This window comes from Chinchilla lanigera, unplaced genomic scaffold, assembly GCF_000276665.1.
Source record: "Chinchilla lanigera isolate Chin_1 unplaced genomic scaffold, ChiLan1.0 scaffold00082, whole genome shotgun sequence".
NCBI lineage: Eukaryota > Metazoa > Chordata > Mammalia > Rodentia > Chinchillidae > Chinchilla > Chinchilla lanigera.
Genome location: NW_004955483.1, coordinates 8441103 through 8457734, shown reverse-complemented (window position 1 = coordinate 8457734; position 16632 = coordinate 8441103). Strand labels below are relative to the sequence as shown.

Genomic DNA, 16632 nt, shown 5'->3' with positions numbered 1-16632 from the left:
TTGTATATGAGCCTAGAGAATGGTTAAGAATAAACTGACAAAGTTAGATATTAACTCCAAACGGTGACACAGATTTCCAGTTACCTCTTACAGCATTTACCACCTCCATTTATTAATTATTAACCTCCAGCAGGTTAAGTGTCAAGTATGTAACATTAATAAAGACTATTTTAAAAGTTCTAAATTTAAACTCCAATCAACCAGAAGGTTGGCAAATTAAAAATGAGCACAAATAACTGCATTTAAATTGAAGATAAATTATCAAGTGCTATTCCAAGAGCACTTCTTGGAAAGTACAAATGCAGCAAAAAAATAATCCAAAAGAAATTATGTAAAAAGGAAAAAAAGTAAAATTTTGAAATGACCACTGCCATTTAAAAAAATGCTTTACATATAGATCTCTAGGAACTCAAGAAACATTGCCTAGGCATCTACCAAGGAAAATACAAATACAAACAGAAATGATTATGTGTGTTTATTTTCAACTTTTAAAAGAGTTACGTAGATCTCTGTGCAAATTAGGCAAGAATCCTAGCACCAGGCAAAAAGCAGTATACTTCCTATATGTCGCAAATTCAGATACTTTCCCCTTCTCTTAGGAGTTATCTAATTACTTAAATGTACTCTTTGGGATTTCTAATTGACCACTGTTAAAATAAAATCCTGTCCCATTAATACTGTGTACCTTCATTATGAGTTAAAACTATAACAAAAAGTGCTTCATAAATTTTTATTGATGGCATTTATCCCATGGTTTAACATGTTAATTATACTGTAATAAACATGGCTTTAATATTAAACATTTCCTTATTATCCAAAGTCACCACAGTCCATTTCAGTAAATATAAAAATATATGCTTAATACTTTGTACAATACTGGTTTTTGGTCCAAACAAAACTGGATCAGAAAAGCCAATAAATTCAACTTTTAAGATACCCCAATTTTTTTTTAAAGATTTCCAAATGGATTTAGGCAACTTTGAATAATGGGATTTATGTAATAAAATCTGAGACAAGACTAAACAACAACAAAAAAATGTCTAACACAAAATTAAAATTTCAAGTTCACAGATTTATGTTATGCCAAAAAAGTACAGAAACAAAATTGTATTTACAGAGGTTGTATAATAAAATAATGAAAAAGGCAAGACAGGTGATAGAAGAATGAAAATATAGAAATAGCATATAATTATTAAATGGAGAATGAACTATATCTAACAAGTCCTTAGCATGGACCAATTCTTTGATCAGGCTTTCTCTATCAGAAAATCTTAGTGCACAATACACCCAACTCACTCACTTCACACATACACCAGCACAAACTTGGCATAGAAATCATTCATTTCAATGTCCTCTAATCTATACAGAATTCTAATCTATACAGAATTCCTCAGATATAATTACAATTTCAATGCGTTCCATAAACGCGTATCAACACACATAGTGGTGCAGACGAAGAGGTTCTATACAAAGCCATTCACCGTGCAGGCTCTATTCCTGGAACAGCCAGACTACGCCAAATCAGTGAATAATGTGCTGGACCATAAAATACTTCTGCTGAAGAATCAGTCACCAGTCTAGCTATTATTTTTTAAAAAGGGGGTGGAAGAGATGGGAGAAGGGATTCCATAAAGAGAGAGAAGGAAAATTCCAAAATTAAAGTCCTTAGGCAGATCTGATTTCAGATAAGCCCAGCATGTAGTACAATCCAGTATCTAAATGACGGGCACCAGCTGTTAAAACTGTTGTGTGTAACATCATTATGACTTTTATTTTCTGCGTCTAACAGCAGTCTTTATCTTGCGACCAGAAGTTCCAGGAGAGAACATATTTTTCCCATTTGACCTGTTTTAAAAAAAAACAAAACAAACAAACAAAAAACTTCATACCGTTACATGAGGCTCCCAGCAAAACTTCAGAGTAAGAGTATTAAACACAAACAGCAATAATGGAGGAGGAAGACAGGAAAAGACACTGTTAAATACATTTTCTGCTATTCTTGACACAAACACACATTACTGCTATTTTTCTCAGGCTATGATATAATCTTCTGAACGTGCAATATAGCGAATTCATACTGGAGAATATACTTAATTTTTACCAGAACAATACTGCATCTTGAAGAGTTTTAGAAAATGAAACACATACAAGCATAACTTAAAAATGACCAACTTAAAACTTCCATTTCAACAAACATTATCTTACCCCACTGTAAATGCTGCTGACTGGCTAAATGGGAAGTTCCCTGAGCCTGAAGGCTGGGCTGAGGCTGCAGGTGTACTGGGATTTGCACCAAAAGTGAACACTCCTGATGGATTATTGTTTGTGAAGTTGAAATTGGTAGTGCTGCTGCTGCCAAATTGGAAACCCGAACCTACAATAGTTGAAGAAGAAACACTTCATTAACAAAAAAAAGGTGCTTTGAATTTTTTTTTAAATCAATGATTCTCACTCCTAAATATAAAAACATGTAAGAGGTACACATCTCTTATGGTCACTTAATCTAAGGAAATCTAGGCATGGGGTAGCATGCCTATAATCCCAGCACTCGGAGGCTGAGGCAGGAGAACTGCGGAGTTCGAGAGCAGCCTGGGCTACACAGTAAGTTCAAGGCCAGCCTGAACTGCATAGTGAAACCCTATCTCAAAAAGAAAGAGAGACAGAGAAAACTAAAATACTTTCTCTGTTGACGCAAAGTATGTACTTGACACCAACACGTGATACAACTTACATATGACCAAGGAAAAAAGGGCAGAGTAAATATCCGGTTAAACATAGCACAACCAACAAACGTTTACCTCTATGTTCTTTGAAAAGTGCATTAAAATAACAGTAAAAGGGTGTTTTCCAAAAATAGGGGAGAAGAGACAGCAGCAGCAAAAGTCAGAAGCTGGAAGGCTGACGAAAGCTGAACACTAAACTAGCAGCAGGAAACACACAAACAATTCCATTTACACGAAACATTCTCACAAGGTTCGGGAGCCAGGTACCCCTGCAAGTGAGAATGAATCCTTCCAAAAAGGAAGGATGGTAGAATGTTTTTAAGAAGCAGATTCCCAGGTGAAACTCTCCCAAGTGCCACACAAGATAGTAACTCTCCCATTCCACCCATGCAGTCAAGTTTAGAATTCTAGAGTGGTCACCGGACAGGTGCACCACACACAGTTAACAGCAAAGCACATCATGTTGAAAGCAGGGACTAAGAGACTGATACAGAGCATACTCGTGCTGTCCTCCCTGGAAGCATCTTCTCAGGAGAGTTTGAGAGACTAAGAGACCTAAAGATATTAACTTCCAGGTTTTTCCAAATAAAATAAAGCTAGAAAAACTGACAATGGAAACAAAAATCCATCAGCCTTATCAACACAAGGATTGTCAAATGGTACGGAGATGTTCCCAACTCTCAAGCCATGGAGCACCAGACATTTGAGGATGGTTCTTTTATGATAAATATAGACACTGAAACAGTAGTAGAAAAAAGCAAATGAAGAAACTGAGCAAGGAAGCAAAATTTAAGAAAAACAACTCATAATTAACATTTCAAGACATCATAGATAACACTATATCCATGACACAAACCCAGAGAAATATAAACAAGGGGGAAGGAAGCAAGTTAGAAAGAGTAAGAGGAAGAATTCTAGAAAATGCACAGAATTTGAAGTTCACACAAGAGTATGTTGCATTCCCTACACAGCTGAGGCATGCCCAAGTATGTCAGCACAGTGAAGGTTAAAAACAAACAAAAAAGATTCTAATGAGATCATAGGAAGGAAAAATAAGCATAGAAGGAAAAAAGGAAAGATTTCAAAGTAATTCTGGAAGGTGGGAATCCAAAATGGAGAAATACCTTCAAAATCATGAAAACAAATTCTGGTGTAATTCTATATTCAGTTAAAATCTTACCAAACATTCGGATAGAATAAAGATCCTTCCAGCAAAGCAAAGGCCTCAACATTTTCTCTGAATCCCTCAGAAATCCTTGGAAGATGCGCTCTACTAATAATAGTAAGGGTTAAGAAAGAAGACATGGTACAAAGGGAAAAGTTTCCTACCAGAGCTGAAAAGAATTCACAAGACAGTGACAGAAGACACTACCTAAACCAGAGGTAAGCAGTAGGCCTTTAAAAAGCCTAGTGGAGGGGGCTGGGGATTTAGCTCAGTGGCACAGTGCCTGCCTGGCAAGCGCGAGGTTGTGAGTTCAATTCCCAGTACTGGGAAAAAAACAATCAATCAATCAATCAATCAAGCAAAAGCCTAGTGGAAGAAACAAGCTAAGAAACTCTTGGAAAGTTTTCTCAGGTACTAAAAACAGCCAATGTGTTTAAAAATACAAATATTTACACAACTGGGAGAGATAAAATTCTCAGTTAATGGTAAGTACAAAGAAAATGATAAAAATCACTGACATTAGAAGAACAAAATTTTGCATAGGAAAGATCACAGAACACTATACAGTTTAGCAACAGTATCTGCAGAATCAGAAAACTGACCTAACCATAGAGTATCTCTGTATTAGATGAACAGAGGGAACTACTACCTACATAAAAGAAATCTGCACTTTCCAATCCCAAGTTGTTTTTTTTTGGAGGGAGAACAGTTAATGTGTCACAAAGCAAAAATTTCACTACATATATTATCTGACTAATACTAAGTACTAACACAAGAATACATAAAGAATCTTTACAAATCAATAAGCCAAAGCCAAACAAGTGAACAGGAAGATACCCAAAACTGAACTCTTAAAACAATTCACACACAGAAAAAAGAAATCAAATGATCTAAACGTAATAACTCTCATAGAACAGTGGTAGGATATGAAGTGGCACAATTCATCAGAAAAAGTGTGCATTATCTTCTAATATATATTGCTACACCTTTAAATTCAGTGATTCTACTCCAGAAAAGTATATATCTGTATTTTAAAATCATATCCAAATCAGCATTTCTTAAAAACTAAAAATAACTCAAAACACCCACCAACAATAAACAGATAAACTCTGATATACACATACAACATCATCTAGTCTACAGCAATGGCAAGGAACAAACTATATTTGGTGACATAGATGAACCTTATCAATCTAAGACAGAGTGAAAGAATCAAAAGATTGATACAGTATGATTCCATTCATGTAGACAAAAATCAAACAAGAGTACATTTTCTAGATACATGTATCAGGAAACCCAAAGAACAGTGATGGCCGTCGAAGACAAGAGTGGGCCCCATTAAAAGGAAGGAACAAGAGAGAAATAAATGGGACCCAGAAGGTGATTCTGAGTGGATGGTGGTTGCATAAGTGTTCCCTTCCACATTACATGTGACAGGTAATATTTTATGCCCTTTTCTAATTTGAGGCTACATTTTACAATAAGAAAAATTAGGGCTGGGGATGTAGCTCAGCGGCACAGCCCCTGCCTGGCAAGCATGAGATCTTGAGTTCGATCCCTGGTACTAAAAGGAAAAAAAAGAAAGAAAAATAACAGTGTACTATTAATGAAATAAATTATTAAAATACATATACTAAAAAAAAAATACATATACTAACATGCACTTAGTCATAAATGTATTTAATCATGGGAACCTTTAATTAAATATTGAAGTCATTATCTATATCACGGGACAACTCAGCAGGGCTATCCCTAAGTGATTCTCGAACTGAGATAACTTCAGAAGTAAATCATAAACAGGATTAGAAAACAGTTCAAAATTTAGAGTAGAGGGCTCCAAAAATGAACATTGAAGAGAAACAGAACTGAATAAATCCCATACCTATTCGAAGGAGAAATACCTTAAAATACACTTTTTTTTTTTTTTTCTGGTACCGGGAACCAAACTCACGACCTTGCGCTTGCCAGGCAGGCGCTGTGCCACTGAGCTAAATCCCCAGCCCCCTTAAAATACACTTTAATAGCTTAAAAATATAGTTGGGTGAAACTCAGGAATGAAGTTTATAGGTAAATTTAAATGCACTTCTATTCTGTCAAGTAGGAGACATTTACCCCGGAGGCAAGGTGGGGGCAGTTCGCAGCAGATCCCCAGAGAATACTTCTCTAACGTAGCTGCACAGGAGGAATAGTGATCTTTGTGTTCAGCCACTTGGTAAATAAACCGCAAGATGTAAGCATGTATATCACACAGGTGAGCTTTCTCCACATTACATGCTGTGTTACATTTTTGTGTATTTATAATTTGTTTTATTAAATCTTTTTTGACTTTTCTTGTACAATTAGCCCAACTCGGTATAACGCCACATGAAAATCTGCCTTTACAACTTTGGGAGAAGACTGAAAATGAATCATTTGGTGATTCAGACACTGATGATGACATGGATCGTTTCAGCCTAAGAAGTTGTGATAGTGAGATGAAGCAAGGAATTACAGAGAAGTGCAGAATGAAGAGCTTGATTCAGATGAAGCAAAAAACACTAATGTAAATAAATATTTGCCTAGTCAAAATGCTGCACAGTGGTCATGTACACCTGAAGGATCCAACATTAGAACTAGTTCAGGAAATGTTACTAGATTATTGCCAATAGCCAAACCTATTTGACAGAATGCCAACACTGTGATTCAATGTTGGAAATTGTTTGTAATGGACACTATGCTACAAGATGTTGTGAAACACACTAACAATGAAATACAAGTAAAACACTGTATATGCATCAATAGTAATACTCAAAACTATACTTACCATAATACCTCACAATCTAAAAAGTCTCCATAGCAGGAATTTATCATTCTAATTGTCAGACTCTAAAGGATTTATGGAAAAGCGACAGAGGTGGCACTGAGACTTTTAGAATGGCACTCAAGGTCTGTGTTTGGTTTCCTTCAAAATTTATGTTTTGACAACAAAAAGACCCGCCCCTACCAAAAAAAAAATCTGACAACTTGGCTGTTATTCACTCATTTTTGAAAGCTTTGTTTCTGTCAACAATTTATATGCCATCCGAATACATGACAAGTAACAAAAAACTTGCATCATTTCATGTTGTTGAAGGTTTAGACAATACATGCCAAATAAACCTTCCAAATATGGTATCAAAATATATGCCCTGGTAGATGCAAAGACTTGCATTTACACCTTGAATTCAGAAATTTATCCTGAAACTCAGCCATCAGTGTGGTTCATGCACTTTTAATAAACTACATGACACTGTGAACAATCTTGTTCCACCTATTTCAAAAAGTAATCTCAATGTCACACTGGAAAACTGGTTCACTACCCACTGATGTTACATTTGCTAAAAGAACACCAGCTGACCAGAACAGGATCCTCATAAGAACAAAGCAGAGATACCTGAAAACAACACTGCAAGTTCACAATAGAGAAACGTATAGTACAATCTTTGGATCTTAGAAAGACATTAACATTGGTCTCCTATATGGTAAAGAAAAACAATGTAGTGCTGATAATGTCAACGCTACACCATGATGATAAAATCAATAGTGAAGCCCAGCAAGATGGTACACACATGTAATCCCAGCACTCAGGAGGCTGAGGCAGGGAGGATCCTGTGAATTCAAGGTCAGCCTGTCCTACGTAGTGAGTTTGAGGATAGCCTAGACTACATAGTAAGACCCTATCTCAAAACAAACAAACAAAAAATACTGATAGTAAATCCTTAACACAAAGCCAAAAATGGTAACATTTTACAACAAAATGAAAGGCAGAGTATATGTTGTTGATACGGTAACTGTGATGTCACACAAAACACAAAGTGTTTGTCAATGGTTGTGTTTTACTCAATCCTAAACATGTCAGGCATACATAGTTTCATAGTTTCCAAAGAAAAGAACAAGCACAAAATATCGCAGAAGAATGTCTTTAGAGGACTGGGTCTGGAATTGATAATCAGTCACAACAGAGAAAGAAAATATGAATCTGCCCAAAGAGCTCTGCAAAATAATTCTGGAGCAGACTGTTTAAGAGACAGGTGAAACAGGAAGAACAGCAAGATATCAAGTATGTCCTACCAAAGAAGACAGTAAAACAAAACACAAGTGCTATCAGTTAAGTGATACTTGTGTATGGAACATGCTGTTTTCATGTGTGAAAAACTGCCTTAGGTATGACAAATGAAGTAAAGATTATCTTTGTGGCAGTTTATTTTCATTGTAGTTCACATAGGAATTTACTTATTATTTTTTAGATTTAGTAAGTGATACAGAAAATGTTTATTCTAAACACTCACTACTTATTTGCTATTTTATTGATATTTCAATTTTCTGCTAAGTGCACACTGTATAATAGGAAGATCCTGACAAAAGAGGAGGACAAGAGATACAAGTATGACCTGCCAAAAAAGATAGGAAAGCAAAACACACATGCTGTCATGTGAGGACTACCATAGGTATTGAAGCAAAGATTATTTCTGTGGTAGTTTTATTTGTATTTTCATTGTAGCTGATACAAGGAATTCATTTCTGCTGGTTTTTTTTAAAGACTTTCCAAGTAAACAGCTGGTGTTGAACATGATGTTTATTCACTCACACATTGAAATTTTAATACTTTACTGACATTTTTGTTAAGTACATATTGTTTAATATAATAAAATTAATAATACATCAATAGAAATACTCCTAAAAACTAAATGGTGTTACATACATTCCCTAACACACTTTTCACAAAAGTTACCATGGTGCCCCCATACACATGGTTTCAAAGTTCAGAAAAAAATAGTTTTTACGATACATATAATTAAGTAAAGATAGAAACTATATCAATACAAACTTACTGGAATTAGCAGTTGTTCCAGAACCAAATGCAGACTGACTAGGCTGCTGTCCAAATACAGGAGGCTGAGTACTGCTTGATACTGTTCCAAAAGTAAGTGGTGCAGGCTGAGAACCAGCAGAAAACAATGCTGTTGATGATGATATAGATCCAAAGCTGGAGGGATTAGGCTGGCTTGCACTTTGACTTTGTCCAAATGTTGGGGTCTGGTTAGCACCAAATGCTGGACTGGCAGACGGTGCTGAAGATCCAGGGCCAAACACGAAGGAGGATCCTGGAGGACCAAGAAATATTTGCATCAGTGAGATAATCTTTAAGCAATTTCTGTAAACCCACAAGTAAATTTCAGACTTTTTAATAGAATCTTACCTTGATCAAGACAAGTTTCAAAAAATCATTAAGAATATAATTCTACCATTATTTGGTAGAACATACAGAATCCATAAAACAAAAGCTTCAATTAACACAAGTTAACAGTTTTTTTTCTTTTCTAGTGCAGGGCCTCACACATGTTAAGTAAGCACTCTATCACTGAGGTATATATATTCCCAGTCCTCAGCTAGTAATTGATACGCAGAAATACTCACAAGTTATATATACATGCATGTATTGCATAATAAGAACTGATACTCAAAACAACCACTACCAGTGTTGTTATTTACAATCTGACATCTCAAAAAGAAAACTTAAGAGATACTAAGTTTCAAGCCCAGTCTGGGCAAGTTAGCAAGACCCTGTCTCAAAAAAAAATAAATCAAGAGCAAGGGCTGGGGATACAGCTCAGTGTTGAGTCCCTGGGTTCAATACTACACATTTAAATAACAACAACAAAAAACCCAACTGATGATACATTTATATTAAAGTCAATCCAACCACATTTTTATTTTCTCTCTATTGGCAATGTACCTGCAGAGCTAGATGTAGTTGTTGCTCCAAAGCTGAAACCAGAGGTTGCAGTACTATTACTGCTGGCTCCTGGTCCAAAGACAAATGGGGTGACAGCTGTACCTGTACTGGATGTAGTTGCTGGTTTGCTATCCTGAGAAAATAGCAAGGATTGAGATGTACTGGATTCAGCAGAGTTACCAAAGGCAGAGCTGCTTACAGGATTGCTGGCCTGTCCAAACACAAAGGCAGCCACAGGTAGATTGGAGGAGGAAGTGGAACTACCAAAAATCCCACCACCAGCTGAAGTGGCTGGTGTACTTGAACTAGAGGAACTGTTGTTCAAGAAACTAAAAACTGGCTTTGCTGTACCTTGATCTGTAAAACAGAAAATGAAGAAACATAAATCATCAAGAACAAATCACTGATAACTATTTCCTATACTAAGAGTCTAAGAATTCATTAGAAAACAGAATGTTAAGCTTTGGTATAGAATTATTCATCAAATGAACACCTCTGAATACACTGATACAGTCAGAAATAATCATGTCTTTTTTTATGGCCCATGGTATTTCACAGGAAGGCTTTCAGCATTCAGAGTTTTAAAAATTATCCCTCAAATCCAAATCTAACTTGATACTATGTTTGGATAACTAATTCAGAGAGTGGAAGATAGCTGTTGTTTGTGTATATGATTTTATAATTTATGTTGCAGTAAATGTAGCATAATCACAACTTTGACTTATACAAATGGGTAGTCAATTTTTCCCTCACACTGATATATCCCTTGTTAATAATATGCAGACTAACCTTCTTGACAAACTAACTTTCCAACATACATATATTTGTTTTCTGTTGTTAGACTATTTTAATTAACATAACTGTAATCTGGTTTGATATTAATAGAACAAATCTTCTATGTGCCTACCTTTCTCCCCACATTTTCTTGGGTATTCTTCCTTCTATGTACATTATAGAACCAGTTTAGCTTGTCAAGCTAACCAGAAATTCCTCTAAGAACTGAACTTTGTCAACTAGTGGGACATTTCCACTTTAAGACCAGTCTATACAGAAAATTTCCTTGTCATGTTTGAAATATATCTGCTATACTATTCTGTTCTTCTAAAAACTGCTATTTCAGTGGAACTTGTGGGTCTAGTTTTTGTCAGTATCTCTATTTCTGCACTGTGTTCTGGGAAATTCCACTTCACTAATCTGATAACCAGCTACGTTGTTCTCGATACTCAGTATAAGTAACAGTTTTTACTTCAACAGCCAGGCTTTCACTTAAGGATGTTGTTTTATTTTTCTTTCAGGGTTTTAATTTTTACAATTACCACTGTTTTCTCAGGGTTTAATTGTATTTGTTGTCTATATTCCCTAAATGTTTTACAGCTGGTTATCTGTAATTATTTGTAAATGAAAGCCTTTACATAAAAATTGTTAGTCAATATTTTGTACATTTATGAATCTCTACTTCCCCAGATAGCACAATTGTAGTGTATGTGCTGCCAAAGCAAGCATTCCCAGAGTGTAAAGTATGTGCCAACTTTGATTACAAAAAGCCAAAGAGAAGGCCCAAGTAGAAGGAATAAGGGCGTATATAAATCTGCACTATTATGAGCTTTCCCTTAGAACTGTTATTTCTGAAAATTAGATCTGGAAGTTACTTCATCAGAATCAGGGGGGGTTAGAAGTTAAAAGTAAAAATCCTGAGCTACTTCCCAGGAGTTCTGTAACTGGTACTCTCCCGACTATGTTCCCTCAACTATGTCCTATATAAACTATTCTTTGACTTCCTGTTCTTGTTGAGATATCAAGGGCACCTCACAATAAAATTTTAATAATTTACCTGGCGTGGTACTGGTTTGAGCTCCAAAAGTGAAAGTGGCCTTTGCGGGCTGCTCAGATTCCTTCTCAGATGGTTTTGCCATACTGAAACTAAATACTGCCTTTGAAGAACTCTCATCTTTGGTTTGCTCTGAATTCCCAAAGGAAAACACTTGTTGACATTTTGGATCTTCACTGTCAGCTTTCTTTCCAAAAATGAGGGATGTAGAAGTAGAAGTCACAGGCTCTTTCTGCTTTTCTTCTGTCCTTTCTAAAACAAACATTGAGGCAGATGGCAGAGGGGCAGTTTCCATACTGCCAAAAGTGAACCCTCCCTTAGTAGCTGGCATTTCTTCTTTTTTTGCTTCTGTTGTCTTGCATGTGAAAGGAGCCACTGAGACACTCTTGGTTTCTATAGCTCCAAAGCTGAAGCTGGTCTTGTTCTCAGAGGTCACTATTGTGTCAGCAGCAGCAGGAATAGGGTTAATAACACCAGTACCAAAGCTAAAGCCTATAGATGAAGATTTAGATGGTTCCTCTTTCTTTTCTTGCTGTCCAGGATTAGATACACCAAACTGAAATGGAGCTGAAGAAGTTGGGTTGCTTAAACCAGAAGAAAGTCCAAACTTAAAAGTATTATCATTCTTACTATCTGTTTTAACTTCTTCAGTTTTAGAGTCAGATGAAACTCCAAATTTAGAAAATTTAAAGCCTTCAGTCATGGGGCTTGCAGACCCAGAGTCAGATGATACACCTATTTTGAATCCTCCCTGATCTCCAAATTTAAAAGTTCCAGTGTCTGTTAAAGTCTGTGAAGGCCCAGAAGATGATGATGGAATACCAAATTTGAAGGATGAGGCTGGTGGGTTTGAAGATGAAGAAGATGTGCCAAAACCTTTAAATATATAAAAGATACCACAAAGACAGTGAGTTAATGCACTTATGCTCTCAAACTAAATGCTTATCTTTGAAAGCCAAAGTGAAATAGGCACAACTTTGATAATAACAGCAATAAACATGAACTAGGTTGACCAATATTCATTACAAGATTTACATCTCAACCTTTCCAACTGTACAAAACATGCCACTTCCTATTACACTGGCTGACAAAGTGTGATGAATTTTGTATCGATGAGAATAGGAGTAAGCACTTTCATATACTGTAGATGAATGTATAAATTAGCACAAAATATGTGGGGAAAAATTTGTTGATATTTACCAAAAACACAATCACACAGACCCAGCAATTCTATAGCTGAGACTTTAAGAATAAAATTAGACATGCAAAATGCCACAGGCAATCCAGGCTGGAATGGAGTGCGGTATGCAACTGTTTCTAACAAAGTACAAAATGAGAATACACAGAATATGTTTGCTTAGGAAAAGCATAAAGAAACACTGGAAGATTTATAAGGAATTAACCATAGCTATTCCCTTTGGAGGGTGTACTGGTTACTTTTTTCTCGCTGCTGGGACAAAATACCTGACGCCCAAAATTAAGGAAGGAAAGGTTTATTTCGCTTACAGTTCGTGGAAGTATCAGTCCGTACTTGGCAGATTATAAGGCAGAGTGGAACATGGCAGAGAGCTGCAGCTCATGGCGACAGACACAGCTAAGATGCAAGCACACACCAGGGCGGAATGGGGAAGGAATGCCCTCAAGCACCCTTTTCCTCTCCCTTACATATGCAAACTATCCACTCCAGGGAGGGTGCAGCTCTCACACCCATATTCAAACTCTAAAAGCCTGCCTCATGTCCGCATGAGGCACTGGGGGGACACATAGACATAAACCATAACAGAGGGCAACAAAAAGACTGCAAAATGAGCCAGTAGGGACAAAAGATGGGTGTCTCATCATGAACTTCTGCCATGATTTCTTGATTTTTTTAAACTTGTATTACTCAAGCACTTAGAAAACGTTAGCATCAAGAAAACAGAAAAAAGTATTTTTGAAGCTATATTTATAAAGATAAATAATATTATACTAACAAGATCAAAATTTTGATTTCACTGGCTCAAAACAAGAACCATAAAATGCATTAAGATATTTAGACATTACTCTGCTAACACATAAGACATAATAGTCAAGCCTTTTATAAGCCTTCCTTGAATTTCCGCCTTTAATTACTCACCCACCCCACCTTTCCCTAAAGGGAAATTTAATTGAAAAATTACACTGGAACCTGAAGAGCAAGTGGCTATACACATGAGCTCTGAAATATTTTAAATGATTCTGGATGGAATGCTAAAAATAAAAGCGTGAAAGATATGCATTAACCTGTTATCAGTACTGCCTCAAAGGACTCTAGACATTTAAAGCATGGCGGGTCCTACATCACAGGTAGAGAACACGGGAAAGGGACACCAGTGAGGCAACAGCTACGGAGTGAATGGAAATGGATGGGAGTACAGGGATTTTCCAGTACACCCAGATGCAGCAATTTTCAAGGGCCAGTTATATACCATTAAGTCATCCAACTAATTTAGTCAGCTGCAACCAGTTTTTTCTTAAAATGAAATGGAAAACACCAGGGCATTTCATACGCATCAGAGGTATTATTTTGCAAAACTTTTATTTCAACTGTACAGATGAAAAGCATAAAACCTTTTGGTATGCAGTCAAAATTTGGCTTCTAGATAGCCTAGCATTAATTACTTTGAAAAGTTCTCCCAATATACTTACACAGTAAGATATTAAAGACTTCTCTTTCTGGAATGGACTCTGGGAAACCAAAGTGCAAGCTAGATTACCTTAAATAAGTGTCAAGAAATTCATCTGGGAGTTCACATTTAGAAACAAAACAACCTAAAAGCTGAGACTCAAGAACACAAAGTTCTCCACTCAGATGCAGAAAAGACACCTCACTGGGGACATGCAGCTGTCTTAATAATCAGAGATACACGTGAACTGTAGGAGTTAAGAACAGTTCTCTCATTTTGCATGAATTTCTAAGAGAGAATGAATAACTGAAACACTAAGGCTCTTTGCAAATATTTCACTTTTAAAGGGCATTATAAATAGGCATTTTACCATCATCTTACCCTTAAACTCAGATTTTGTGCCTGGCTTCGCACTTTCACATGCTACACATTTGGCAGAGTCTGCTTTATTCTGTACTAGGCACACTTCACAGTCCCAGCTTCCCTCAGGCTTTTTGAACTTGTCCAATCCTAGAGAGCTCCCAGAAGGCACAGAGATGGGTACAGTGCTGCTACTAGAAGCAGGGACTGAGCTTCCTAAAAGATTATGGGGAAAATCATTAAAAATTTTAGTTTTCATTATGTCAGCATCTTAACGATATCACTAAGTTTAAGTGTTCGATTCTGACAACACTCAGTTAAGACACATAAAATGCCAGCAATGTAAACGTTACATTGTTAACAACAGGACAGACCTCTCAGATTTCTTTTAACCTTATAAATGCCACAGCTTGCTCAAACATTGCTCAGTGGTGAGTGTGCTCCCTCCTAATCTCAAATTGAAACTGCTATGGTTTAAAAAAACAAAAACATGCTCAGGTTAGGAGCTAAAAGACTATAAATTATCCTGAAGAACCCAAAATTTCTTTACACAGCTCAGCACTCTACAACCTGAGATATAAACTGCAGGTAATATCCTAACACACAAAATGCATAGCCATATACCATGTTAATTTCAAGATTTCAAAGCACATTTTATTTTGGCATAGAAGTATTCTATTACAGTTCACAATGAAACTATACCTCTACGTTCACAACATGGCTCTTCTACGTTAGCCATTTAACAAACATCAGACACTATAGTACAGCTGGGTTGGGGGATACAAAGATGAATTTTTAAAAAGTTTAACTTTTAAGGTGCTCATGGTCTGAAAGGGAAAAATAAAACACAAATGCATCATCACCAACTGATGAATGATCTAAAGCAAATGTGCAAAGAAGGAAGAAATGACTAAGACACTTGAGCAGTATTCAGAGGTGATAATTAATTCCTGAAGCAGAGCCAGCATGTTTGTGGGGAAAGGTGACAGTAAGGGCGGCTCAGAAGGCACAATTAAGGAGACACAGGTGTGGAGAGTGGAGCCATTTGTTCTGTATCCATACCTCTCTATGTAGTATCCAATTGTTGTCATTTCTCCCACACTACCTGAACTGCCTCAGTACTTTACAGATTCTCCTGTGTCTTGCCAACAAAACTGCTCCCTGAGGCTCTGTCTTTGGTCCACTGTCCTCATAAGCTCTGACTATAAGAGCTCTAATCTGTACCTGCAACCCACCTTCTCCTCTGAGCTCCATCAGTGTAGTCTGTCTGTTCCAGCAACCCCTTGGTTAGTTTGCCTAGGTAGCTCCTCATTCCCTGTAACATTTCTCAAATTTATTGTGATCTTTTCTTCTGACCCTTTTTAAATTCTGGTTCAAGTCTCCCTCATCTCCCGCTTGAACAGTAGCCTCAATGAAACCTCTGGTCTTATTCCTTTGCTAGTGACAACTAGTGCCATCTAATTTTTGTTTCTCCACTCTGGTTGTTCCTTTAAAAGATTAACTGTGAAAATTTTATTACTGCCAGTCCCTTGACTTTGCAGAGTTTGGTTTTAGGTTGTCTTTATTTACTCAACTCACTTCTGCCCCACCCCCATACCTTCCAATATCAAAATACGGGCTAATGACTCCCAAATCTTTTATCTCCAGCCCTGAAAGTCCATGGTTCATATTAGCTCATCCAAAAGCTGCATACATTATTTGTCAACTTCAGCAGCTTGAAATGAACGTATCTTCAACTGTACACAATTCTGTATCCTCCCCTACCTCCTCCTTTGATTCCAGTAGTATACATCATTATTTACTGCCTATATACTACTTGCAGGACTCCCCAAATTATCCTCCAAACTTGGTTGCTTTCAATGCCATTCTCAAAAAAGCCACCAGATTGACTGATAAATTTGACCATTCTGCTGCTGAAAATGATAATTCATCAATTAAAGGGCAAAGCCCATGTTCTTCATGAGCACCTTTGTGTGAGTAACTTAGAATTAATTTCAATTTCCTCATGCAGAGGGTATCCTTTCTAAATGAGAAGGCAGAGCCAGATGGGAAGAAAAGGTATTTCACAATAAAGACTATGAAATCTTATTCTTGTAGAAATGGCCAGAAGGAATTAGAAACGCAAGTGTCACTTACAAATGAATTAAAAGCTAAAT

The 16632-nt window shown here is 36.6% G+C and overlaps 1 protein-coding gene across 6 annotated transcripts in view; it reads right to left on the bottom strand.

The window, feature by feature from the left end:
• Positions 1-716: 716 nt before the first annotated feature.
• Nup153 (nucleoporin 153kDa) overlaps positions 717-16632 on the bottom strand; it is a 79766-nt gene continuing 63850 nt past the window's right edge. For all 6 annotated transcript variants that reach the window (XM_005403401.2, XM_005403403.1, XM_013503820.1 and 3 more), the window contains 6 exons: positions 14498-14692; positions 11475-12347; positions 9644-10000; positions 8739-9011; positions 2206-2374; positions 717-1845 (listed from right to left, as the gene is read on the bottom strand). In XM_005403401.2, coding sequence (XP_005403458.1) covers positions 1770-1845; positions 2206-2374; positions 8739-9011; positions 9644-10000; positions 11475-12347; positions 14498-14692 — 1943 coding nt within the window. In that variant the 3' untranslated portion in view covers positions 717-1769. The remainder of the gene's footprint in view (positions 1846-2205; positions 2375-8738; positions 9012-9643; positions 10001-11474; positions 12348-14497; positions 14693-16632) is intronic.